Source organism: Mastigoproctus giganteus, chromosome 14 (genome assembly GCF_048544385.1).
Source record: "Mastigoproctus giganteus isolate SK-2022 chromosome 14, ASM4854438v1, whole genome shotgun sequence".
NCBI lineage: Eukaryota > Metazoa > Arthropoda > Arachnida > Uropygi > Thelyphonidae > Mastigoproctus > Mastigoproctus giganteus.
The window spans coordinates 46,190,544-46,215,914 of NC_143588.1; the positions used below are offsets into that span (position 1 = coordinate 46,190,544).

At 37.5% G+C, this 25,371-nt stretch overlaps 1 protein-coding gene across 1 annotated transcript in view; it reads right to left on the reverse strand.

Moving 5' to 3' along the window:
* The window catches only part of LOC150075107 (uncharacterized), a 617,581-nt gene that overhangs the window by 291,179 nt on the left and 301,031 nt on the right, over positions 1 to 25,371 (reverse strand). Inside the window, exons 22-23 of the mRNA XM_090388926.1 lie at positions 22,280 to 22,333; positions 12,790 to 12,897 (exon numbers count right to left, since the gene is read on the reverse strand). Of these exons, the coding sequence (XP_090245052.1) occupies positions 12,790 to 12,897; positions 22,280 to 22,333 (162 nt within the window). The remainder of the gene's footprint in view (positions 1 to 12,789; positions 12,898 to 22,279; positions 22,334 to 25,371) is intronic.

The window sequence follows — 25,371 nt, forward strand, 5'->3', positions numbered from 1 at the left end:
TTGGAATTCCACTTAAAGATGTAAGTTTTAACAGGAGGTCAGAGTGTCTTGGAAGACAGGTCTCTATTAGCAAGTCACCAGATTGAAGACGTTTCACCATTTTTGGAGATGCTGCTGCATTTACAAGGCATCATTGTATGATGAAAGGCGAAAGCTTGCTGACAGGTTGTAAAGATAGAGAATGGATGATCAGGAAAGCTGGAGCTTCCTGCTTGTTTGCATCCTTTTTTAGTCTTTTCGACAATGAGAAGTCATGATCAGTTTCGTGGTTGTCATGTTGCGAGCTCTTTGGCTCTAATCGTGGGAAATCATTAGTATCCATGTTTACTCCTTTTAGCCCTGGGAGAAGGACTTTCTTCTCCCAGACTACCAGCCCCGCCAGGTGGAGGCAGGAGCAGTGCCACCAGTGACCAAGCGGTTATTAAGATTAGTAGAGTGAGTTGGTATTTAATAAAAATATTAAAGAAGAAAGGTAGATTCCCTTTCTGGGTTCTTATGTAAGATTTTTTAAGCAAAGAACCACTTTAAGTGAACAAAACAGAAGAAAATCGCACAACAAAAATAATAGAACTATATCACTTTCAAAGATCACTTTATAAGTCGCAGGGAAAAATCGCTTATCACTATCGCTTGGCACTCGGGGCCCTTTTTCTGGAGTTATCTGTAGATTAACACGAGACTACAATTAACACAACAACTGACAACACCTTAGCTAAACTAAAAAATAATCTAACATGCCTAGGTCTATTAAAAAAAGATGCCTAGGCCTATTAAAATTATTAATTGATCAAAATTTAGTATGTCAATTTTTTTTTTATGAAAACCCCAAACACAAGAGGTATTAGAACCTATAGTACTTAGTACCGTGCTTGGGTTGGAGGTTGAGAAGATGAAAGAAGATATTTGTTAACATTAGACTTGAACTTCTGTAGACTGTAATTTTCAAGAAATACGTATGAAGGAAGATTGTTCCAGAAAACTGCAGTTGAATGAATAAATGAGGAAGATGAAAAGTTGGTTCTGTGAGTTTGAAGTTGTACAGTAGCATTAGCATTAGTAGAGGCATACGATGCAAGAAAGCAAGCTTATGCAGCATCAGCCAAAAAAAAAAAAAAAAAAACACTCCCATTTCATCCCTCCATTCACTCCAAATGAGTGTCCAGCTCAGCCTTAAATTTATTTAGGCTATTAGCTTCCAGAACAAAATATGGAAGCCTGTTCCACCAATCAACTAGCCACAGGCTAAATGCAAATTTCTGCACATCTATTCTACAACTATCTTTACTCAATTTGAAACTGTGCCCCACTCAGGTTCTTAGTCTGAGCAAGAGGAAGAATCCCATCAGCATTCAGCTTGGTCAACCCATTCAAGGCCTTATACACCTCAATCAGATCACCTTGCAGGTGCCTACCCTCGAGGCACTGCAATATGCAGAACTTAAGCCTTTCTTGGTAAGGGCACCCTTTTGTTCCCCTCACCAATTTTGTTGCCCTTCTTTGTACTAATTCTAGCAACTCTACATCCTTCCTAAAATGAGACCTCCAGACCTGTACACGGTACTTTAGGTGTGGACTGATCGTTGCCCTGTATAACAGGATAATCACCTCCCTGTCCCTGCTAGAAAAATTCCTATATATCATTGACAAGAGTCCATTGACCTGCCCTGGCAGCCGTGTGCACTGCTCAGCGAACTTTATATTTCACCACACAATTACCCCCAGTTCTTTTTCACTTTCCACTTCCCTGAGTGTAATACCACATAGTCGGTACGTTTCTCTTCAGTTATCGCTACCCATATGCAGTACTTTGCATTTGTCAATGTTAAACTTCAGTTGCCACTTCTCAGCCCACTCTTTCCCAACTTATCTAGATCTAGTTGGAGTAGCATACTCCTTTACTGTCGCTAACAACCCTGCCAACCTTTGTATCATCTGCAAACTTGGACATTAAACCTGATATACCTTCATCAATATCATTGATAAATATATAAAACAACAATGGACCCAACACCAAACCCTGGGGAACTCCACTAACAACATTTGTCCACAAAGAGCAGTGTCCACTGATTACCACTTTCTGTCGTCGTAGTAGTAGTAGTGGCATTTGATGCAAGAAAGTAAGTGTATGAGCTTATGCAGCATCAGACAAAATAAAAAAAAAAATCAAAAAAAAATCACACCATTCCCTCCAAATGCCTGTTCAGTTCTTCCTTAAATTTATTAAACGTATCAACTTCCACAATGACAGATGGAAGTTTGTCCAGCAATTAAACACCCGCTGGGTAAAGGCATATTTCCGCACATCTATTCTACATCTGTCTTTTCTTAATTTGAGTTTATGCTCCCTTAGGTTCGTAACTGAACAAGTGGAAGCACCCCATCAGAATTCAGCGTGCTCAACCCATTCAAGGCCTTCTACACCTGAATCAGATCACCGCACAGGTGCCTAGTCTCCAGCCACTGCAATTTGCAGAACTTAAGCCTCTCTTGGTAAGAGGATCCCTTCATTCCCCTCACCAGTCTTGTTGCCCTTCTCTGTACATGCTCAAGCAAATCTACATCCTTCCTAAAATAAGGCCTCCAGACCTGTACGCAGTACTCAAGGTGTGGCCTGACCATTGCCTTATACAGAGGGACAATCATATCCTTTTCCGTGCTAGCAAAATTCCTGTTTATCATTGACAAAATCCCATGCCCTACTCTGTTTTCTGAGCAATGCAGCCTATCTGCATTGCCCAGAAAACTTCATATCAGACTGCACAATTACTCCCAGGTCTTTTTCATTTTCTACCACCATAAGTGTAGTACCACAGTTGTACGTTTCTCTGGGGTTACTTCTACCCATATGCAGTACTTTGCATTTGTCAAGATTAATTCAGTTGCCACTTCTTAGCCCATCTGCCCAAATTATCTAGATCCTGTTGCAGTAGCACACTGACATTACTGTCATTAACAACCCTGCCAACCTTTGTATCATCTGCAAACTTTGACACTAAGCCTGATATACCTTCATCAATATCATTGATAAATATACAAAACAACAGAAGACCAACACCGAACCGTGTGGGACTCCACTAATAACATTAGTCCACGAAGAGCAGCACCCATTAATTACCACCCTCTGTCTTCTCCTACTCACCAATCCTTTTATCCATTGTAGTAACTTACCCTTTGTACCATTCTGCTCCAATTTGTACAATAGTCTTCCATGCGCAACAGTGTCAAAAGCTTTCCTGAAATCGAAATTTATATTATCAAAATTATTTTTTGCATCCAGTTCCTTTGTAACCACATCATAATATCCTATCAAATTTGTCAGACAAGACTTTCCTTTAACAAACCCATGCTGTGTCTGAATTATTGCTGCAGTCTTTTCTAGATGATCCTGCAATGCATCTTTAACCAGTGACTCCATTATTTTACCTGGAACAGAAGTTAAACTAACTGATCTGTAATTACTTGTGTCACCCTTCGATCCCTCTTTATGAATTGGGGATACATTTGCACATCTCCAGTCCGTGGGGACCTCCCCCGAGTGCAAGGATGCTCTCATAATTATGGCTAAGGGTTTGCTTAGTTGCTTTGCTGCCTCCTTTAATAAAGGGATGGTTGTCTCCCACTCGACCATCCCTTTATTCATTGTCGCAACTTACCCTTAATGCCATACCTCTCCAATTTGTACAGCAGTCTTCCATGTGCAACAGTATCAAACGCTTTCCTGAAATCCAAGTATATGATATCAAAATTAATTTGGCATTCGGTTCCTTTGTGACCACATCATAGTATCCAATCAAATTGGTCAGACAAGACCTCCCTTTAGCAAACCCATACTGTGTCTTAACTATTACTGCAGTCTTGTCTAGATGATCCTGCAATGCTTCTTTAACCAGTGATTCCATTATTTTCACCAGAACACAAGTTAAACTAACAGGTCTGTAGTTACTTGTGTCAACTTTCGAACCACCTTTGTGAATTGGTGATATATTTGCACACCTCCAGTCCATGGGGACCTCCCCTGAGTATAAAGAAGCTATCATAATTCATGGCTAAGGGTTTGCTTACTTCCTTTGCTGCCTCCTTTAATATAACTGGATAGATCCCGTCCACCACAGGTGCCTTCCTTATGTTTTACTTCAACAATTTCTCCTCCAATTTCCCCTCAGTTATTACAAAATCACTTAGCTCCCTGTCAGCGTTTGATAAACTTCTGGTACGTCAACTAGCTGTACTTCCTTGGATTTTATGTGTTTCTTAACTAATAGCATAACCCCTCTTCCCTTCCTATCTTGTCTATCCTTCCTATGCACATTGTACTCCCCAAATCCCAGTTCTGCATTCTTTATATCTGTGTGACACCACGTCTCTGATATCCGAACAATATCTGCCTTTGATGTTTTGACGAACCCCACAAATTCATCAAATTTATTTACCTAACTCCTAGCATTGGTGTACATGCAAGTATACATGCACCTGTTCCTATTCTTAGCTACCCTAAGATAGCCCATTTCTTTACTTGTGCTGCAATGAATTCAGAGACTTGTCCCAGCAGTCTCTAAAATCCTCTGCATCTTGTTTTCCAAGCTGCTGCTCATTCCAATAAAGCAGTGCAAGAATCACTTTCACCTCTGCCAGCAGCTACTGTTAATCTATTAGTCCATGTATCCCCATGTTAGTAGTTTTTCGACCCACCTAAAACTGCCTCGATAGCATCAGCAAATATTCTTGCACCCTTTCTATTTATATGTATCCCATCCCTGTAGAAGCACTCTCTCTTGCTAAGAAGCACAGACCAGGCTGAGAAAAATTCTATCCCTTGAGCCTTGTACAATCTCTCTAGGACCGAATGATCGACAAGGCTCTTATATACTCCCTCCTATCACGTCTGGGCAGAATTGCAGACACTTCTAATTCAACCCTAATTCACGGCTTTTTTTTTAACAGTGACCTGTACTTGTTAAGTAATTCTGCCAGTTTTCTACTCTTAATATCATTAGTGCCAACATGTATAACAATATCACCTTTTGTGCCTTTAAAAGATGATATCTGCTCTACGTCATCAACCTTTGCCATTGGCAGACATACCCTGGTCCTGTTCCACCTGTCCTTTTTGCACAATATGTTTTCCAATTTCCCTGACAATAGAGTCACCGACAACACTTTAACCAAGGGTATTGTGACTCAGATGGTTATGGCTATGCAATTCCCATAGAGCCTCAGCTTCATTACTTGTATACTCCTTAGAATGTATTCAAAGGTCGAACTAATTACTAATCATAGTTCAAAATAACAATTCTTTTCTCAGGACCTCTACTGAAGGGTACAGGTAGTCACACACCTAGATTTCCGAGTGAAACCCTTTCTTTCCCTTCCCCCCATTTTTTTTTTTTTTTTCCAAAAAAACATATAATTTCCAAATTCCCAAACTATAATAACGGTGAGGTGGGGAAAATTTTCCTCTACCCTACTTCATCTCCTTTTGACTACTCAACACCCTCCACCACGCTTTTGAAATTTGGCAATGGAACGTGCCCGAACTATAAAAGACTGCCTCAACATGTATTCACCCTCCTTTGAAGACTGTATTAACGAAAAGCCCCCATCAGGCTTCAGGACATCATCTCCCTTTATGCGTACAATTACTCCCCATGCAAGGATTTAGGACAAAAGCTTGCTTTTCCTTCATCCCCCTTCCATATAATTGCAATTTCAACACTTTCCGAATTACACCTCACCCAGATGCAGCCGTTCCATATAACTGCAATTTCAACACTTTCCGAATTACACCTCACCTGGATACAGCCGTTCCAGAAGAAAACCCCGGGTAAGAGTATTCTTACCAGGGGTTTTCTTCCGCCTTAAAATAAAATGTATAATATTGCTAAAATTTAATATTCCTTTAAATATTCCAAAAACAGCCTACACTATCCTTTTAAAAAAAATCTACAAAGTTTATTTTAAATCCATAATGAGATTGCAGATCCTCTACAAGAAAAAATTACAATAAATTATTAATATTTGTCCGATTTTACAAAAATTAGCGGGTCTCGACTACTCAAGTTGTCTGTCTAACTATAACAATTATTTTCTTTGTTCCCAATGTAAGGAGAGTACCAATCTCAAATTAAAACTTGGTGCATCAGTAGAAGAATTTGGATCACTAAAGAAATGGGTGCTTTCCCAAGAAACAAATATCACTGGAAGCACATCAGGGATTCAAGATTCTAGTAATTTGCCAAATGAGGCACCCGAACTTGGGTCCCAGAATAGAATAATCAAGTGCAATCTGCTATATTCAAAACATAGCTATTTAGTTCTATTGGAATTTTCCACTGTTGGAGGATACAGGTAACATTTTTCGAAATAAGAATAGGCAACTAGAAACACAGTTTCTTCATCTGCTAGGAGCAATAATTAATGATGTCACCAACAGACAGAGTCTAAGAGAGGTAAAGAAAGTATTATTATTCATGTGGCATTCTGATATTAAGCACACACAAACTGACAATTTGTTGGACAAATATAGGATTGGTGCTAAAAAAATGCCACAATTTAGGTCAGAATTTATCTCTGCAATTCTGCCCAGGAACAATAGGAAGGACTACAGTAGTCTCTCGATTTTCGAGGATAGCTGGTAAAAAACAAATCCCAGATAATCGATTTTCCGGTTAATCCAAAAATACAGAAGTCCCCGATATACGTAAGAGATACATTCCAGGACTTCTTACTTCGTCGAGTTTTACGTAACTCGGGAATGACTAGTAACATATTGCTACTATATTATTATTGACAAATCTGAATTCAGCACGATACTTGTTAATGTTTGACCATTTTCACACATTCTTATTACTTTAGTTTAAATCAAATCGATCGCTTTCCTTTAGCTGGTAGATGTACTAGTACCACTGTCACTTATTCTCTTAGTCGGCACCACTGATAACGGTCAAAATGAAATTTTCTGTAAAGAGCTTCACAGGGTTAAGGCAAAACTCACTAAGATCATCCCACGCGAGCCCACATTTTACTAAAGCACATTTCTGGAGGTCAACAAAAAACAATAAAAACAATTTGCATGTTCCGTTTTATTGGGCATTTCTGTTAACGCAATCTATTATAAACGGGTAGTAAACTCGATCTTATTGCATTTACGATAATACCGATAGCTGGAATTCTGTGGGTTTTTACGTTATTATGGTGAAGTGTGTGTGTGCTCCCTTCATTGAAATCTTCAGTCATACAAAAAAAAAAAAAAACAAGCCATAAATAATTATAAGAATCTTCTCTTTTTTTTCTATTTTTTTGCATGTTAATCCGATCTCACTTATGCAATTTGTGCATGCCATGATCATCGTTATCGATTGCTTATTATTTTTTTTGTTGTTGTTTTAAATTTTACAATCCTTAAAAAAAACAAAATAAAAAAATAAAAAAATTTGAGTGAAAACAAATTTACGTAAATCTGTAGTTGCGTAAGTCGGGGTTTTACTGTATCAAAAAATGTTCAGCAACCTACGTAAAAAATATGGCTATAGATAAAAAACTTACCACGTACTACTCGTGTGTCTAATACGATGCTTCCCTTTATTTTTTACAATGTCGTGTATGGTTTGGTCACCAACCATTATAATGGTTCTTTAGAGAATTAACAAATGCACCGTTTTCAAACTTTTGAATGATTTCAGTCTTTGTTTAACTGAAAGCGCAACTCTTTTGTGTTTACCCATCATTTTTGCAATTTCTAATAAAAAATATATATATTTACTATAAAAAAAAATTCGACATCCCTGACATAAATAACAAAACAAAATTTGTCCTTTTGCGGTGTGACGGAACACAACAATCGATGCGACACATTAAAACAAACTAAACATTTGGTCGCTTATTTTTCTTTCTTTTTTTTGAGCGGCGGATGAGAAGACAGTGGGGGGGTTGCAAAATAATAAGCATATTAATCTCCCAATGACGACTTATAATGCCACTTCTTGTCGCTTATTTACGACTTACAAAATATGTTTATACCTATTCTAGTTATTACTTGAATTTTATAATTTTTGGTTGATTTCTTTTTTTTTATTTTTTATTATTAATTTTTTTATTTGGAGTCTTGAAGATTCCCAATTAATCCGCTTCCCGGTTAATCAGATCCTGGTAAATCGAGAGTCTGCTGTATATGCTGAAAGCCTTACAGATTAATCCAAGCCTTGAGGGGCTCTCAAGGGTTTTGGGGAAAAAAAAAAATTTTATCAGCATGGCCTACACTTGTAAGCAGAAGGTTGTTGTTGTTGTTATTTGGTTTTTAGGAGCATTAGCAACTAAGGCCATATTGCTCCGGGATATGCGGTGGTCATTCCCTGACCTTTCCGCATCCTCCATATTTGGTGGTGACGGGCTCGAACCCCGGTCTAATCAAGAAGCGTGTGCTAACGCACCGCTGCTCCTTCCCACCTGGCTACGGAGGCGCCAAGCAGAAGGAATCTTTTTATAGAGATTGGATTGAACAAAGGTGGTGCAAAAGTTTTTTCCAGTATCACTGAGGATACCTTAATGGTTTAGAGAAACTGCTAATTGGGGGGAACAGAGGTACCCTTCATGGTGAGAAGAAACTCAAAGTGAAAATGGAGAGCATGAAATTAGCAATATTCAAATTTCAAAAGATTATTTATTATTAAAACTTTTAAGCCTAAAGACAAGTAGAGCCCCAGGGGTTGATGACATATACCCAGTAATTTTGAGAGGCAGCAGCACTGAACCATTAAGGTTAATTATGAGGGTTGTACTGGATTCTGGAAAGACTACCTTGGATTGGAAAAGTGTACATGTATTGTAAAAACATAAAGGCAGTTTGTTTATTTTTTTTTTTTTTTTTAGGTGAGTGAAATGAGTAACTGCCAACCAGTCAGTCTGACTTCAGTGGTAAGGGAAAACCATGGAGGCACCAATCAAGAGTGCAATACAGATTCATTTAGATAGAAATGGAATTCTGAATGACACACAGCATGGTTCTTATTTTCCTTTTACAAAGGAAAATCATGTTTAACTAAATTGGTTAGTTACTTTGACAGTCACTCATGAGCTGAACACAGGAAATAATTTTTACATTGTTTACTTGGATTTTAGCAACCATTTGACTCAGTCCAGCATAAGAGGTTGCTGAACAAGCTGGAGCATGCTGGAATCATGACAATAATCCTTAGATGGAGTGCAGGATGGGTGCAGAGCACAGATGCAGAGGGTTGTGATTAACGGTGATTTTTCAGATTGTTCTAACGTAAGAAGTAGATTTTCTCAAGGATTGGTACTGGGACCACTGGTTTTGATTTTCCTTATCACACATTTGCTTGTAGAGACAGGAAAATTGTAATCTCAACCGTATAAGGCAATTGTAAGATCACACTTGGAATACTTTGTTCAAATATGGCAACCTCACCTAAAAAAAAAAAAAAACTGAACTTTTTTGAAAGGATCCAAAAGACTGGCAATCCACCTGGTAAGATTGGTAGAAGAGTGTCCATATGAGAAAAGACTTTGAATGTGTGGGCTACAGAGTTGGAAACCAGACATACTTAGAAGAGACTTGCCTGAGATTTTAAAAGGCTCTGAGGAGTGAAAGTAAAATGAATGAGGGTGAAATATTCACTGTTATAAATTCCAGAACTAGGGGAAATAAATTCATTTATTTTAGCCAACTAAATGTTAACTGGAATAAGTTATCTCCATGGATCATTGAGTCTGACAGCTTGGGGAAATTCAAAGTTGGCACAACAGACATCTATGTGAGGAGTGAGTCAAATGGTAGTTTTTCTTATTATTGTATTTTATTATTTATCTATTTTTAATTAATTAATTTCATTTATTTATTTATTTACTTTTTGGCAGGTGCAACAAAAGCCTAGTGCTTCCTTGTACCACATGGCAAATACTAAAACTAATACTAATTCTGACATTTTTTATAGGCTAATTATTATACTAATTTATATTGCCCATGGTCCTTTTAATTCTAATTGTTTAATTTTATTTGATTGTGCCATATCTCTTCCCTCTGCTACAGATTCCCATTCGGTTCACAGTATAGACTTACCAGTTTAGTTTGATAGCTCATGCTGTTAACAGATCTATGGTCAGTCTCTTCAGTAGTTTCTAAATTATTCATTTAGGATTTAATTGGTTAATTTCAAATTTTGCCTCTTTTATATTTATCTAAAGTTTCAGTGCATCGCAGGCACTATACTTCTGTTCTAATATCTTCTCTTCTGCAGTTATTGGCATTATCATTATTTTTTAATTTTTCTATATTATGAGGTGTGGCTATTAAATAATAAGACTGCATACCAAGTGTCACCTGTGAAACAAAGTCACAGCAGTTAACCTTAACCCTTCCAGCCAAGTCTTGTTTCAACACACTCATTTGTTTTGTAGTGAGACAGGTTTTCATTAGCTCATGTTTTGCAGTTTGCTAGAAAAAAAAACAGAAAAAAAAAATCGAACAACGAATCAACCTCAAATTTTTAACAAAATTAAAAAAAACAGCAACTGAAAATAAGTAATGAGTTGTTATGTCAAGTTTATGAGGAAGATAGTATGCCGAGAGCTCACATGTTTGAATGGCATAAAAGATTTTTAGAAGGAAGAGAGAATACAGAAAATGATGAATCATCAGGCCATCTAACATCCATGATAATTGATGAAAATGTGGGCTGGGTAAGGACACTGATTAGAAGTTACCATCATTTAAGCATTAATATGGTTGCATCAGAACTCAATATGGACAAAGAAATAGTTAGACAAATTTAACTAAAAATATTTAGGCATGATAAAAATGTGCCAAGATGGTGCCAAAAATTTTGTACAAAGATCAAAGAATGAGAAGACTCAACTTTCATTGCAATTACTTGCAATGAAAGGAGGGTTGGAAGCTCCAATGCTTGAGCACACAACACACTCTCTGTTCACCAGTTTCTGGCCAAAAAACGGCGCGTGCGTGCGTGCGTGCGTGCGTGCGTGTGTGTGTGTGTGTGTGTGTGAACATACACCCAACTTGCCAGACCTAGTCCCTTGTGACTTTTTTTTCTTCCCTAAACTGAAATGTGTACTTTAGGGAACCCATTTTTAGTCCATTGAAAACTGAAGTGTTAAAAGGGTTTACAGAAGATGACTTCTAGAAATGTTTCTGTGCTTGGAAGAAACATAAGGAACAGTGTGTGCACAAGCTCAAGACAATTATTTTGAAGGAGATAACTTCAAGGTATGAAATATTTCATTACATTTATTTTATTGCAACAGTCTCATTATTTAACAGCTACACTTTGTATATATTATGGCTATATTGATCTCTGCTGCTTTGAGGAGGTCTATATAGTTACATACTTATTTTATATTTTCTCTGTGATGTATTCACACATACTTATTCCTATTTTAGTCTAGTTCAATATTTATATAAGTGTGTGTGTGTGCCTGTGTGTACAGGATTATTACAAAGTAGCTTAACAACTTTAATCATTTGTAAGCACCATAATTTTAGAAACTGAGACAAGTACATCAGAGAAGAAAACCTAAAAGTTTGATGAGCTAGAGATTTTTGATATGGTACCAGCAATTATTCAACAAACATCTCACCAAAAATCAAGCGTCTTCCACCCTTTATGCACTATTTCAGGGAGCTTTTATATGGAAGCAGTGATTATGGTCTTCATTTAAACCACATTCCTTGGATATGGTGATTGATAAAATGTTACCTTTCACAAAATCCCAAAGATAGAAATCCTTTAATATCAGGTCATGGGGTCATGGAAACTAATGAATGGAACCCAAAGAACCAATCAATCTTCAATGGAAGTGGTGATCCAGGAAGCTGTCACTTCTCGATGATAATGAGGCAGAATGCCATCTTGTTGGAAGAACAATCATCCACTAGGGTCAAGAGTGCTGATTTATGGTGTCAGAAAATTCTCAGGCATAATGAGAAATGATACTGGTAAGTCTTCAGCTGATACTGGTAAGGCTTCAGCTGCAAATGTTTCCACAGCACTTTCCAAATGGCTGGTTTTTGCAGATCCAGTTCATGACTTGCACACATTGCTGATTTTCCCAGGCTTCTGAAGAATGTACGTTTCACTTCCTTCTCTGTTTCATCACTCACACTCTGTCTGCCTATTTTCTTTGCATGAGTCACAAAACACTCTGCATTCACAAAATTTCTGCTGGTAGGATTCTTCATAAAATGAGTACAAAATCATCTCTGAACTTGTTGCAGACATTTTCTCAAACAAAAAACACACTGCACTTTTTCAGCACCAGTGAAACCCACAATTCTGTTGATGCTATTGTAGTGCCTGTGATGGGGCAGACACAACTACCAACTGTTTCAAAAAGAACTTCACTTTTGTTGCTATCCTTCCATAAAGCCATATACCCATTTGTTTTATCTGTAAACCCCTATCAGCATACGAAGTTAAGCTACTTTGTAATGATCCTATATAATATAGCCATCTGATATTTCAATAGTTGAATACAAGAAATATTTTATATGATGATTATGAAGCACTAACTAAACCAGAGACTCTTCACACACTAGCATTTTTGCCATCACTAGCTATAATTTATTTCCAAGGGAAGAAAGAGAGTTTCATTAATCTGAAATATTGCCAAGTTGTTATAATTGTTTTACAAAATGAAATTTTATTTGTTTAAATGTGATTCCATAGTATGTTTCAAAAATTGAAAGCTGCAAAAATTGATATTAGAATTGCACATACACAATTTATTCAAATTTAAAAAACAAAATTTTATACATACCTCAGTACCTTTTGGACCTGAAGGACCTTCAGGTCCACGATCACCTGGAATACCTTTCATTCCTGTTGCTCCTTCTGTCCCTGGAAGTCCTCTTAGGCCAATAGCACCCTAAATTTCATATTTAAATCAATAAAAATGCAAAATTACATCTAGCAGAATTCTTTGTTGAGATAAGCAATATGACATTATGTCTGATTTCCTTTAATGTAAATTATATTCTCTAAATTAAGATTTAAACTCTGAATTACAAGAAACGGCAGAAAGTATGGACACATTTAGTATTTTGCAGCCATTTGGTTAGGAGAAAGAGTGCAGTAGCACACATTCTTTGAGTGGTTTAGCAGTCATGGTTCAAGCCCATGACTGCTAAATACAATTAATGATTATATTCATGATTTATTGTAAACTTCTCTGGCCTGGTGGTTGTGCCAGAATATAAATAAATAAATAAGAACATATTTAAATTGCACACAGTAGACATGGAGTCATATGCAAAAGTCAGATTTCAAAAGGCAGGATCTTTGATTTTGTTCCTCTCCATTTCATACTGGTCCATGATGGAATACTGGTCTATGCAATCACACACTGCTTGTGCTGAATTACTTTGTGTTGATTTATATTGTGTTGACTTATTCCATAATGGAAACTCAAAGGTTTCTTCGTCAGTTTTATACCTGAAATGCTTCTTCTCATTATTCCATATTAACTTGGGCTACCAAATGGTGAATAACAGGTTCACATCATATTCCAACAAGTGTCCCGTGAAATCTCCAAAAACATAGGGCGAGTTACTGATGCAACAATTTGTAGCCCATGCTGATCAGTCAGGCATCATAGGACAAAACTTATAATTGTTTCAGATAGAAGTATTGGAAGAATATTACACAGGAGTAAGTGCCATTCAGCAAGGTCTGTCTGAGCTCTGCAAGAATGTCAAAAAGTGACAAACTGAATTGCATACAGTTCTGTAACAATTTCTGGAAATGAAAAAATTAATACCCATACATTCTAAACATATTTATGCCTAATGAGGCTCACTTTCACCTTTTTGATTTGTAAAACTGGCATTAATAGACACATGAAAATCCATAAAGCTCCTCTTCATTCAGCTAAAGAGACTAAATGTATGAGTGGTGTTTCATCTTTGGCTCTAGTGGACTCAACATTTTTGAAAATAAACAAAATTAGAATGTAACAGTTACAGCTGTTTTGTTTGTTATTTGGTTTTTGGGAGCATTAGCAACTAAGGCCATATTGCTCCGGGGATATGCGGTGGTCATTCTGCATCCTCCATATTTGGTGGGCACGGGCTCGAACCCCGGTCTAATCAAGAAGCGTGTGCTATGCACTGCTGCTCCTGCCCACCTGGCTACGGAGGCGCCACAGTTAGCAGAATGCTACTATACTATGACTGGAATATAGCTAGCTTCTGGATTACACTGTCTCAGCAATGAGAACATTTTGTATCAAAAAGATGGAGCCATTTCACATACAGCCAGAGTTTCTTTGGAATCAGGGAGAAGCCTGTTTCCAGGACATCTTATTTTTCTCAATTTGAAGACAAATGTCTTCAAATTGAGAAAAATTTTTCAAATCTTAGCCTCCATACTCTCTAGATTTGAGCAGTGCCTGATTTCTTTTTATGGGAAATGTTGAAAAGTTTAGCTGTCACATCTGAACATGATTTGGGATTTCAAAATTAAAATCCAGGAAGGGATGGATGTTATTCCCCAACAGATGCTGCAAAGGACATTGTATAGTGTCACATTACATGGCAGTGTGTATAGCCTTAGAAAAAGGTCACCTTCACAACATAAGAAAGTTAAGTTGATTTGTTATTCGCCAGTATTTTTCATATATTAAATTAAAAGGACAAACATTTTTGTCAATACAGTACAAATATTAAATGGATTTGATAATAGTGAGCTATTAAGTGCTCGATAATTCCTATATTCTATTATATTATGAATCAACAGGGATTACCTTTATTTTAGATATAGGAAGCTTCTTTTCCGACCAACTCTCCTGGTCCAACTCGCTAATAATTCTTGGAGAAGGCGATATCAATTTTGCACAAGATGTGGGACCTCTTCCCACTGTCAGAACCATAGTATCCAGACCATATGGTCTCAACAATGAGCGCTCAAGACTTCTGTCTTCAAACACCATACCTCTGGCAGCAAGGAAACCATTACGTGGATTGACATAAAATTAGATTTTTGAAGGTCTAAACTGCTTAAGAAATATGGACCGATTATTTCTTTTGGTCCTGTAGCTTGACTTTAGAGTTAAATTTAGGGGTCTAAAAAAAGTTTAATGGATATGGGGGGGGGTTATTCTCTACATTCCTTAAGTCAGAATAGAACTTTTCGGGGCATCGTGTTCACAGGAATAGAGCAACTCACAATTAATTTGAAACTTTTGTCTTATCTTGTAGTGTTTGTTCTTCATGGACTCATTGCTGAACTATACTTAGACAAATTAGAAAAGATCCATCTTGATCCATTTATACCACAGATCACATATTACGGAAGATATCTGGATGACATCCTAATTATCACAGATCATTTGACCATAAACAATATTCTACAGGTTTTTAATAACATCCATCAGAAGTTAAAATTTGAATTATAAATTGAAGCAAAAACCCACTCCATAAATTTCCTTAATTTTACCATACACAGATTAGACCAAAAACTAAATTTCAGCATATATAGAAAACCCACTAATAAGGGGATGCTTTTGCATTTCCACAGTTATCATCCCCAACCATACAAAAAATCGGTCATGCTGAATCAATTTCTTAATGCCTTTAAATATTCTTCCACCCAGATTTCTCTAACCACTGAAATAAATGAATTAACTAGAAGATTCTCAAATAGGAGTTACAAACTAACCTATATAAACAAAACTAAAACAATAGCCCGTGAAAAAATAAATAACAACAACCTCTCAACAAACATTGCACAAAAATCCGACAAGGCCAAAATACATTTCATCACCATTCCATATGTCGAGTATTGGTACAATAAACTTAATCAAATATGCAAGGGAACCGACATGAAAATCATAGCAAAACCCATAAACAAATTATACACATTCTTCAGAAATCGACCTTCAAACACCACATTCCAATCACAGCATGACCTAGTATACAGCATCCCATGCAAAAATTGCGACGCTGTTTATGTAGGATCTACCATGGGAGTAGCACAGCTTCGAGCAAAACAACACGAAGCTTCTGTGCGGGTGGGTCGTTCAAATGCATCTGAACTTTCGTTCCATGCAATAAATGAATGACATTCATTCGACTTTAATGAAACAAAAATTATAAATATTCAACACAACTACCACAAACTACTTATTGTGGAAACCTTAGAGATGAAACTACATGAAACTTCAATAAATATCCGTAGACCATTCCTATTGTCCGACAATTGGTCATTTATGCACATGCGTGAAGAACAAACACTACAACATAAGACAAAAGTTTCGGATTAATTGTGAGTTGCTCTATTCCTGTGAACATGATGCCCCAAAAAGTTCTAGTCTGACTTAAGGAATGTAGAGAATAAACCCCCCCCCCCCCATATCCATTAAACTTTTTTAGACCCCTAAATTTACTCTAAAGTCAAGCTACAGGACCAAAAGAAATAATCGGTCCATATTTATTAAGTAGTTTAGACCTTCAAAAATCTAATTTTATGTCAATCCACGTAATGGTTTCCTTGCTGCCAGAGGTATGGTATTTGAAGACAGAAGACAGTCTTGAGCGCTCATTGTTGAGAATGTACGGTCAGAACATTCTCAACAATGAGAATGTTCAGTCAGAACACTACGGTTCTGACAGTGAGGAAGAGGTCCCACATGTTGTGCAAAATTGATATCGCCTTCCCCAAGAATTATTAGCGAGTTGGACCAGGAAAGTTGGTTGGAAAAGAAGCTTCCTATATCTAAAATAAAGGTAATCCCTGTTGATTCATAATAACAAATATTAAAATATAACATGTGTCAGTCTGTACTTTTTGCCACACCCTGTAGAATGTGAAACTAAATATAATCTATATCATATACATAAAGTTTGTATCCATATGTAGGAAATAATTAAATTTAAAGCCAATCATATTAAAGTGAATCTGAAAATACCACATCTTTATTTGTATTGCCTACTCCAGTGTTTCATAACTTGCAGTGACATTCTAGTAGCTAATGAAGTTCTTTAACTGTTATCTATACATACTTTTGTGGGGGGAGGAAACTTATACAAAAAGATTTATAAGTCTTGTTTAAATACTTTTACCAAATCTCATTCAACCCTAATAAAATGGATATTTACAGTATAGTCATACTATGGTTGCATTTCAATAGTCCCATAATCAGTAGCCATATTATGCCTTTATCTCATAAGCTGTACAATCAGAAATCTGTGTTTAACAGAATCCTTACATACTGACTGATGTTCAAAAAGCAATCAGAAAAAACCAACACAATATTAGATAGTAGGAAGGAATTGAAATCTACAGAACTAACAGCTTCCTAAAAAAAGAATGGCATGAGAGTGAAAGAGTAAACTTAATTTTCCAGATGCAGAGGTTACAATCAATCTAAGTAAGGAAATATATAAGGCCTCTGTAGCCACGTGGTCAGGAGCAGGAGTGCAGTAGCACATGCTCTGAGTAGACCGGAATTCAAACCCTACTGCTACATATAGTTGATCTGCCAACCCGAACTGGACCAGCATGGCAGATTATGGTCCATTTTACTCAATATGAATTGTTGAGGAGGCTTCCATCCTGCAGTGGATTGATAATGGCTCCAGTTTTTTTTTTTTTTTTTACCTTTTTTTTTTAAGTAAGGAAATGTTTTCTAATTTTGAAATGAGGGTGCTGCAGAAGATTATTTATTTTTTTTGCAGGAAGTAAGATTGAGTTTAAGAAGGATTGGAGCTTGTTTAAAGAAATGGTGAATATTCAAATAATTAAGGTTCTTTGTGCAGAACAAGGTTAGTCCACTATACAATCAATACTATACAATACAAAAAGCAAGTGGAATGATATGTACTATGAACAGGATTTGCAGTCCATGGTGTGACAGTGAAATCTATAAGAAAAGACTATGTGGAATAAGAGCAGTTGCTTTGCTGATACCAGAAAATGATAAACAATTTCCAACCCAATCTACCTGAATGGTAATGATCCTGTTCAGACTACTGTAATCAATATGGCATGAAACAAAAGAAAAAGACGTCATCTGGTAAACAAATGGGTCCTTGAATACAATGGACTACTAAAATCATTGCAAGTTAAATAAAAAGAAAGCAAAGAATATGAATTTTAAAACACTACTTCCCCACACACACACACAGGTATAAATGTATACATTATATCCATATGTGTGTATATATACACCGATGAGCCAAAACATTATGACCACCTACCTAATATGATGTTGGTCTTCCATGTGCAGCCAAAACAGCTCGTACCCAGTGAGGCATGGATGCTACAAGATTTCTAAATGTGTCTTGTGGTATCTGGTACCAACGCGTAACCAGCAGATCCTTTAACTACTGTAAGGTCCGTGGTTGAGACACCGCAGATCAGAGTTGCTGTTCCAACACAAACCACAGATACTCGATGGGATTGATGTCTGGGGAATTTGGAGGCCAGGGCAATACCTGGAAGGCTTCCTTGTATTCCGCGAACCAGTCGCAAACAATCCAGGCGGTGTGGCATGGCGCATCATCCTGCTGAAAGGCAGCACCACCAGAGGGAAAGACCACTGCCATGAAAGGGTGTACCTGGTCAGCAATGATGTTTAGGTAGGTGATAGATATCAGAGTGCCCGGCACATGGATGACTGGACCCAAGGGTGCCTCCATAGCCAGGTGGGAAGGAGCAGCAGTGTGTAGCACCCGCTTCTTGATTAGACGGGGGTTCGAGCCCGTCACCACCAAATACGGAGGATGCGGAAAGATCAGGGAATGACCACCGCATATTCCTGGAGCACTATGGCCTTAGTTGATAATGCTCCTAAAAACCAAATAACAAACAAACAAACTGGACCCAGGGTATCCCAGCAGAACATTACCCAAAGCATGAAACTGCCACCACCGGTTTGTTTTCGTCCCACAGTGCATCCAGGTGCCATCACTTCTCCAAGTAAGTGATGCAAACGTACCCAGCCGTCTATATGGTGCAACAGGAAATGTGATTCATTGGACCAGATGACCTTATTCCAATCACTCAAGGTCCGGTTTTGATGCTCTCATGCCCATTGTAAGCTCCATTGCCGATGGACCATGGTTAGCATGGGCACTCAGAGCAGCCTGCAGCTATCAGCCCCATTTTCAGCAGGGTTCGATGTACTGCGTGTTGTGACACATTACTTCTGTCACCAGATTTCCAATTACTGGTGAGTTGTGCAATAGTCGCCCTTCTGTTGCCATGTACCATCCAGGAGAGCCTTCGCTCACCTCGAGCATCGATGAGCTGTGGTTATCCAACACCTTGCTGGCGGTCTGTGGGTTCCCCCTCCTTGGACCACTTTTGGTAGGTACTAAATACAGCTGACCATGAGCATCCCACTAACCATGCCATTTCAGATATGCTCTGACACAGTCGTCTGGCCATTACAATTTGGCCTTTGTCAAACTCACTTAAGTCCGCTGCCTTTCCCATCTGAAGAACAAGAGTAACACTGATTAATGGAGCTCAGTATCAGGTGTTTTTCATACTGTGTCCTGACTCGCGCATGCGCCATAGTTCACCTGCAGTTGCTTCAATTTGCATAACGACTAGCTGGTCATAATGTTTTGGCTCATTGGTGTATATATATATATTATGTTGTAATACACCAGAAGCACATTTTAATATGCTAAAAGCATGGCTTCATAACAATGCAAATACAGGTAGCCCTCAATTTAGATTGGGGTTAGGTTCCTGGGAGAGACAGGTGCAAATGGAATTGGCACAAATGGAACCCTTTATATAATGGAGTCAATCGGAAATCACAGGGTTCTGGGCACCAAAAATTTTGCCTACCACTTTGCATCAATTGTTTTATTTTATTAGCATTCTTCATATTATAGTAATAGTCGATGAAGGCATATTCATAGCTCTACACATATAAGGGTGGCTTTCATCAGATTCTATCCTCCGAATATTGCACTAGGATTCAATTAACTACTTTTACCAGACATGGCATGTCTTTATTCTATAAAATTAAAAACTTAATAACATGATTTATTAATAGGACAATTAATAAAAAAAATGTTAGTGTAATAAATTTCCAACATGTGTAAAAAGCGTAAACAAAAACCAACTGAATGCTTCACTGCATGGACCTTTACTACCTACATCCACAAGTGGTTACTTTGAGGGTGGGAATCTTTCTCGTCTCTGATATGAATGCACTAATTGGCTAAGATTGTCCAAATCACGTGAACAGTGCATGATACATAGCGCAGTATGATGCCGATAAATTTTGTCTGACGATTTTAAACTTTCATGAATTTTAAACGATTTTAAAATTTATAAAAAAATTGCAAAAATAAATAAATAATGGCGTTGTGGTTAGTGATCAAATTGTGAATCGGCGCAAATCGGACCAGCGCAAAATGAGGGCTACCTGTACATAAAGATTTATCAAGTGAAATAATCCAATAACATCAGAAGACTGGTATGGGAGTGTTTTGTCTGGCAGTTATGCTAAAAGAGGCAAAATACAGTTCATTATAGGAAAACAGAAAATCCCTTTCCCCTTGGGAACCTAATAGTTCAGGAAGTAGAAAGTAACAGAAACACATCGGAAAGATATCAAAAGTGAAGGAGCAAGAAAAGCACGAACCAAATATAATTGGGGTTGTTATATCCATCGCAACAGTTAGACCCTGGATAGTAAGTATGTGTAGTGATTGTAGTATATAATCTGAAATTAACAAATTAAAATAACTAAAACAAACTAAAAAACTATTTATAATTAACAGACTCATGCATGCAGCTACTTCAAATGTTTCAAGAAGTTTAAAAACGCAGAAACCTCCCTTTTCCTCAAAAAACCTAACAGTTCGGAGGTGGAAAAATTATAAATAGACAGTAGAAAGAAGTATACAGTGAAGAAACAAAGGTATAACTCAGGTTTCTAAGGTTGTCAGTCCTCTGCCAAAAGCTGGGAAGCAGTGGTGTATAAAGTCTTGTAAATGAAATGGAGCAAAACCAAATAAAACACTGCTAAATAATAAAATGTTAAAATTACTAAAATAACCAATAGACATAAGCAAATTAATTACCAGCTATCTTTTCAAAAATCTGCAACTGGCAGTAGAGACCACAGAGGCCTAAAATGTTTTGAATTCCAAACTTTATAGAAAATTTCAGATTTTTGCATATATGAATTTAAGATTTATACTCAAGAAAGGATTGCTGTAACTTCTGAAGCTATAACCATCCTTTGTAGAGTACATGTGTAAATCTTATTCCTAAGTGCAAAAATCTAAAATTTGTATAATTCAGTTGGTAACCTCTAAACAGTTCAGAAACACTATGGGCTTCCATGGGCAAGTTAAAAATTACAACAGAACTGAGTTTTGTAGGGTAGGGAGGGTTTAATGGACAGCTCTATTATACCATTTGGATATCACCAAGATCATGGTAGTTAATAAGGAAAGACCTAAGGGTAATTGTTCAGTCTGCATATAATTCTCAGAGTAGTGCAGACAGGCTTCTAGAACAGCTCATGGGAGTCTGTTAGAGGAACTTTGCCAGCAGGGACAAAAAAGAAAATTATCCCATATAAGGCAATGGTTAAGCCATATTCTAAATACCACATAGAGGTTTGTAAATCTTATTTTCAGATGGACACAGATCTGTTGGAAATAGTGCAGAGAAGAGCAAACAAGGTATGCAGAAATTTACATCCAGCCAGTGCATAACTGATTGCCAGAATAAACTTCGACATAGTGTAGAAGGGTAGTGTGAATAAATTTAAAGGTCTGAACAAATTATCAAAATGAATGGGCCAATGAAGTTGGATTTTTTTTTTTTTTTTTTTTTTGCTGATGCTGTATAAGCTTTGTTTCCTTGCATCATTTTGCCAATATAACGTATTGTACTACCTTATTCATTGCTGGAACAGATATTTTATCGCTATCACATCACTACAGTAATTTTAAAAATAACAAATATATTTTTTTAGGTTCACTAACAAATATGTTTTTTTAGGTTTTTTAGGTTCTACATTTTCAAAAAATGTAACAACATGCATTCATGGAAAAGATAAAACTCGTTTCATTTCAAATCAATAAAAAATCAAATCCTTTCATGAAACACATGAACAACAATCCACTGCAAAATGGAATAGAATAGACTTCAACAGATCAACTTCATATTTTAATATAAAATAAACTAATACTGCTTAAATATTAATATATTTTTGGCTATATAGTGCCCAACTAACATTCCATAATGATCAAAGAGGTAATAAACAAACATACCCTTTCACCAGGTGGGCCAGCTGATCCTGGAGGTCCGGGAGGCCCTGGTTTCCCCTAAACATAAAATAAATGTACATTTGAGATAACAAATAAAAACATTCATTAATCTAATCAAAATTGAGAAATTTAATTATTAATTTTTATTTCATTAAACTCAAGTAGTTATAAGATATTGAAACTTTATTTTATTATAAAATAATTAATCTAATAAACACTTATAGGCTGCTCCCTCTCCATCTTTTTGTACTCCATGCTGGCCTGGAGTATTAAAGATACTTGCCAATTATACATGCCTAAGTTGGTAAGGAAGATATATGCTGATATTATCATGATCTGGGATCACAATATGGATATGTCAGATAATTTCAACTCCTACATTAATAGCATGCATCCCAACCTCCACTTCACCATTAAACTTAATGAAAACAATGCTCTTCTATCCTTCTATGTCATTGTAAAAATAACTGGAGATATCAGTGGGTATTTCAGAGAGCACATAGAGAAAACAGTGAATTACATAGAGTGAAATAGCAAATTCAGGTTGCAGTTCTGAGACTGCAGTTATTCTTCAGTGTCTCAGAGCTGCAACCTGAGCTATGAATGACTAGACAAATTCTTCTATTAGCATTAGCATTAGCATTAGTAGAGGCATTTGATGCAAGAAAGCAAGCTTATGCAGCATCAGCCAAAAAAAAACCCACTTCCACTTCACCCCTCTGTTCGTTCAAAATACCTGACCAGCTGAGCCTTAAACTTATTTAGGCTATCAACCTCCACCACAAGGGATGGCAGTCTGTTCCACCAACCAACCACCCGCTGGCTAAAGGCAAATTTCCGCACGTCTATCCTACATCTGTCTTTCCTCAATTTGAATTTATGCCCTCTCAGGTGATTTTTCTGAGCTAGAGGAAGAATCCCATCAGCATTGAGCATGCTTAAACCATTCAAGGCTTTATACACCTCTATCAGATCACCTCGCTGGTGCCTAGTCTCCAGACACTGTAATTTGCAAAACTTAAGCCTTTCCTCGTAAGAGCACCCCTTTGTTCCATTCACTAATCTTGTTGCCCTTCTCTGTACTCATTCCAGCAGCTCTACATCCTTCTTGAAATGAGGCCTCCAGACCTGTATACAGTACTCTAGGTGTGGCCTGACCATTGCCTTATACAATGGAATAATCACCTCCTTATCCCTGCTGGAAAAATTCCTGTATATCATTGACAATACTCCATGAGCTACACTTGCAGCCCGTCTGCACTGCTCAGAGAACTTCATATCTGCCTGCACAATCACCCCCAAGTCCCTTTCATTCTCTACCACTGTCAGTGTAGTACCACAGAGTTGATATGTTGCCCTGAGGTTGCTGTTTCCCATGTGTAGTACTTTACATTTGTCAATGTTAAACTTCATTTGCCACCTCTCAGCCCATCTGCTCAACCTTTCCAGATCCTGTTGCAGCAGTGTAGTGTCAGTAGTGTCCTTGACAACCCTGCCAACCTTTGTATCATCTGCAAACTTGGACATTAAGCTTGATATACCATCATCAATATCATTTATAAATACAGAAAACAATAATGGACCCAACACTGAGCCCTGAGGGACTCCACTAATAACATTAGTCCACGATGAGCAGTGTCCATTGATTACCACTCTCTGTCTTCTCCCACTCAACCACCCCTTTATCCATAGCAGCAATTTGCCTCCAATGTCACACTGCTCCAATTTGTGTAGCAGTCTTCCATGTGCAACAGTATCAAAAGCCTTTCTAAGATCCAAGTATATAATATCAAAGTTATTCCCTGCATCCAGTTCTTTTGTGACTGCATCATAGTATCCAATCAAGTTGGTCAGGCAAGACTTCCCCTTAACAAAACCATGCTGTGTCTGAGCTATAACTGAAGTCTTGTCTAAATGATCCTGCAGTGCTTCTTTAACCAGTGCCTCCATTAATTTTCCTGGAACAGAAGTTAAGCTCACAGGTCTATAGTTACTTGTGTCAGCCTTTGATCCTCCTTTGTGAATTGGGGTCACATTTGCACATTTCCAGTCTATGGGTACCTCCCCTGAGTCCAAGGAAGCTCTCATAATTATGGCTAAGGGTTTGCTTACTTCCTTTGCTGCCTCCTTTAATATAACTGGATAGATCCCATCCACCCCGGGTGCCTTTCTTGTGTTTATCTTCAACAGTTTCTCCTCCACTTTACTCCCAGTTATTTCAAGATGCTGTAGCTTACTGCTAGAGTTGAATACACCTCTGGCATTCCCCTTGCTGAATAACTCCTCATGTGTGAATGTCGATGCAAAATATTCATTTAGTTTGTTAGCTACCTGAGCAGGATCATCAACAGTTGACCCATCAATATCAAGTGGACCAATCTGATTCATCCCCTTCCTTCTAGAGTTTACATAAGTAAAGAACTCTTTGCTGTTTTTCTTTGCATCCCTTGCCAAGGATTTCTCGTAATCTGCCTTCGCCTGCCTAACCTCCTTTGTAACTTGGTTGCATATCAACTTGTATCTATCATAGGCTTCTGTGTCATGTGTTAATTTGTAAGTATCCCATGCATTTTTCTTCTCTGCCATATGCCTCATTAGTTCATCTGACATCCATTTTGGCCTAAACCTTGAACAATATTTCTTAGTTGGTATGTAAAGCCTAGTAGCTTCCAAGATAAGTTCTTTGAATGCTTCCCATTTTGAATTTGCTGTTGGTAACATCATCAGTTGGTCCCACTGTATAAAATTTAAATACTGTCTCAGTCCATCGTAGTCACCTTTACGGAAGCAATAACCCTTCCCTTTACCCCTAATGGTAGTTACCTCTTTGAGTAAATCCCACTTCAGCACACTGTGATCACTGCACCTAGTGGTTCATTTATCTGCAGATTCTTAATGCATGAAGAATCACTGCTGATAATCAAAGCAAGAGTATTACTCCCTCTAGTTGCCTCCCGAACATGCTGATGTAGAAAACAATCATCCAATAAATCCACAAAAGCCCTGCTAGTGTGTGAGTAACCAGCCCCCAAATTCCAGTCAATATCTGGGAAATTAAAATCTCCCATTATAAGACTCTCTGATTTACTGGCCCA